General features: G+C 42.7%; 1 protein-coding gene across 1 annotated transcript in view; it reads left to right on the top strand.

Annotated features, from left to right (window-relative positions):
• LOC147470662 (uncharacterized) overlaps positions 1-2,500 on the top strand; it is a 23,699-nt gene that overhangs the window by 4,944 nt on the left and 16,255 nt on the right. Inside the window, exons 7-9 of the mRNA XM_086542941.1 lie at positions 967-1,151; positions 1,327-1,557; positions 1,754-1,932. Of these exons, the coding sequence (XP_086399067.1) occupies positions 967-1,151; positions 1,327-1,557; positions 1,754-1,932 (595 nt within the window). The remainder of the gene's footprint in view (positions 1-966; positions 1,152-1,326; positions 1,558-1,753; positions 1,933-2,500) is intronic.

The following is a 2,500-nucleotide window of genomic DNA, read 5'->3' as shown; positions in this document are numbered from 1 at the left end:
GTAGTGAGAGAGAGAAAGAGAGAGAGAGGGAGAGAAAGAGAGAGAGAGAGAGAGAGAGAGAGAGAGAGAGAGAGAGAGAGAGAGAGAGAGAGAGAGAGAGAAAGAGAGGGGGGGGAAGGAGAGAGGGAGAGAGAGAGAGAGAGAGAGAGAGAGAGAGAGAGAGAGAGAGAGAGAGATGGAGAGAGAGGGAGAGAGAGAGAAAGAGAGAGAGTGAGAGAGAGAGAGAGAGATAAAGAGAGAGAGAGAGAGAGATGGGGGGAAGGGAAGAAAAGGAAGGGAGAAGAAGAAAGAATGAGGAGGAAAGAGAGAAGGATATTGTAGCATGGGAGCCCTGTGTCCCGGTGCAGCAAATGTCACACACTCTTTCGAGTGTGTGTGTTGAGAGGATGTCGAAGGTAGTGAGAGGAAGAGAGGGGTATGAAAGGAGGAGAGGAGGAGAACATGAAAGGGAATGATAGTCTTAAGGGCACATCTTCGGCTTCTTACAGAAAGAAGGAAGGATGAGAGGGTAAAATGAAAAATATAGAGAGAGGAGGAGGGATTAGAGAAGACGGCAGAGAGAGAGTTACATAGATAGATGTATGGAGAGAAAGAAAGAAAGACAAAGAGAGAGAGGGGGAGATTTCCGAAATAAGAATGGAAATTTGTAATGGGAACTAAACAAATCAATGATAAGTGAATGTAAGATATATCACAGGGTATATGCAATCGATGTGATAATGTTGACGAGAATGTCAATAGTAAACAAAAGATTAAAAATATTTAAAATAATCCACAGTTTTGTTCAAAGTATTCTTCATAAATAATATATATATATAGATATTATATATATATATAGATATCTATATATATATATGATATAATATATATATATATATATATATATATATATATATATATATATATATATATATATATATATATATATATATATATATACATACATATATTCTCTCTTTCCTACAGATGTTTTATGGGCAGCCATACTGATAACGAGCATGATCACGGGCGTCGTGCTGTGGGCGTTGCAACGTATGTGGGCGTACTTCTCTGGAGGGCGTGCCATGGAACTAAGCTCCGCCCTCTTGAAGTCTTGGGGAATCCTGCTGGAAGATCCGCCTCATGCCCTTCCTGCTAACCTCACGGGTCAGGTGAGTCCGGGATGAAACCTTGTGTTTGTGTGTGTGTGTGTTAGTTTGTGTGTTTGTGTGTGTGTGTGTGTGTGCGTGCGTGTGTGTTCATAAGTACAAAGTACAAAGGATAATCCTTTATCACAAATTGAATCCTTTCCCGACTTCCCTCTCCGGGCGACCCGCACTCCCGCAGGTGTTGGTGGGCGTGTGGTGGGTGTTCTGCATGATCATCACCATGGCCTACCGCTCCTCCCTCGTCGCCCACCTCTCCGTGCCCGACAAATCCCCCACCATCGACACCCTCGAGCAGTTGCTGGCAGCGAAGAGTTGGTCGTGGGGCATGGAGAAGACCTATGGCATCGGCTGGGAGTGGTTCAGAACCAGCGCTGTTCCTACTGTCAAGAGAGTGAATGCGCAGATTGAGGTATATGCGAGGAGTTGTGTGTGATCATCCTTATGTCTTACCCTATAGCTGATTGCTTATATATGGCTATAGAGTCCGGTTCACTATTACTGTCAGGGTGGCGTCCTTTCTAACCCACTCTCTCATTCTGCATTAAAAATGCAATATCACGATTCATTAACATACCAAAAAAAACAAGCCTGTTCAACCTCATCAGGCTTTGGAACCTCAAGAGCACCTGGCCAAAGTACTGCAGGGCAACCACGCCTTCCTGACGTGGAAGTACTACATCAAGGCCATCATCCTCTCCAAGTACACGACCAAGCGAGGCTACACGCCCATCTACACGGGTCGCGCGGAGTACATCAACTACGGTGGATACGGATGGGGATTCAGGTAGGTCCGTGTTGCATGCAGATGGTACTCCGTCTTGTACGCATCTTTATATATGTTATTGCTACAGACAAATTTATGAATGGGATTGAATTGATGAACGACGAAAAATTAATTCTACTTTTCAAATGTAGTACTGATTAAAGAATAATTATATCACTTTTGTGAAATTACTCAATCTCATGCATAAGTTCTAACTACATACATAATTCGTATGCAAGTGCAGGTCCGGTTTGATAATCCAAGTAACCGCTAAGCCCACTCCCCTCTTCGGACAGAGGAAAAGTGACCCAAGGGTAAAAAAAAGAAATTTATCGTAGTAAACGTGAAGAATAGCGTCAAATCTGAAGGGGGCGGTCCCCCCCAAAATAAAAATTTTCCCCCCCCACACCCCCCTGAGGGAAAAAAAAAAAAAATTTTTTTTTTTTTTTTTTTCCCCCCCATTGGACTAATTACACAAGAATGATTAACTATGAATATTGAGTCTATCATTTTATTATTCAGATGTATATGACTTCATGAGAACATTAGTCTATACACCAAGACTAGCTTTGAAGCACCCGTGAGAAGG

This window comes from Penaeus japonicus, unplaced genomic scaffold (assembly GCF_977035675.1).
Source record: "Penaeus japonicus unplaced genomic scaffold, GWHDUDI00000001_assembly GWHDUDI00000013, whole genome shotgun sequence".
Classification (NCBI taxonomy): Eukaryota; Metazoa; Arthropoda; class Malacostraca; order Decapoda; family Penaeidae; genus Penaeus; species Penaeus japonicus.
This window is presented reverse-complemented; position numbering and strand designations above follow the sequence as displayed.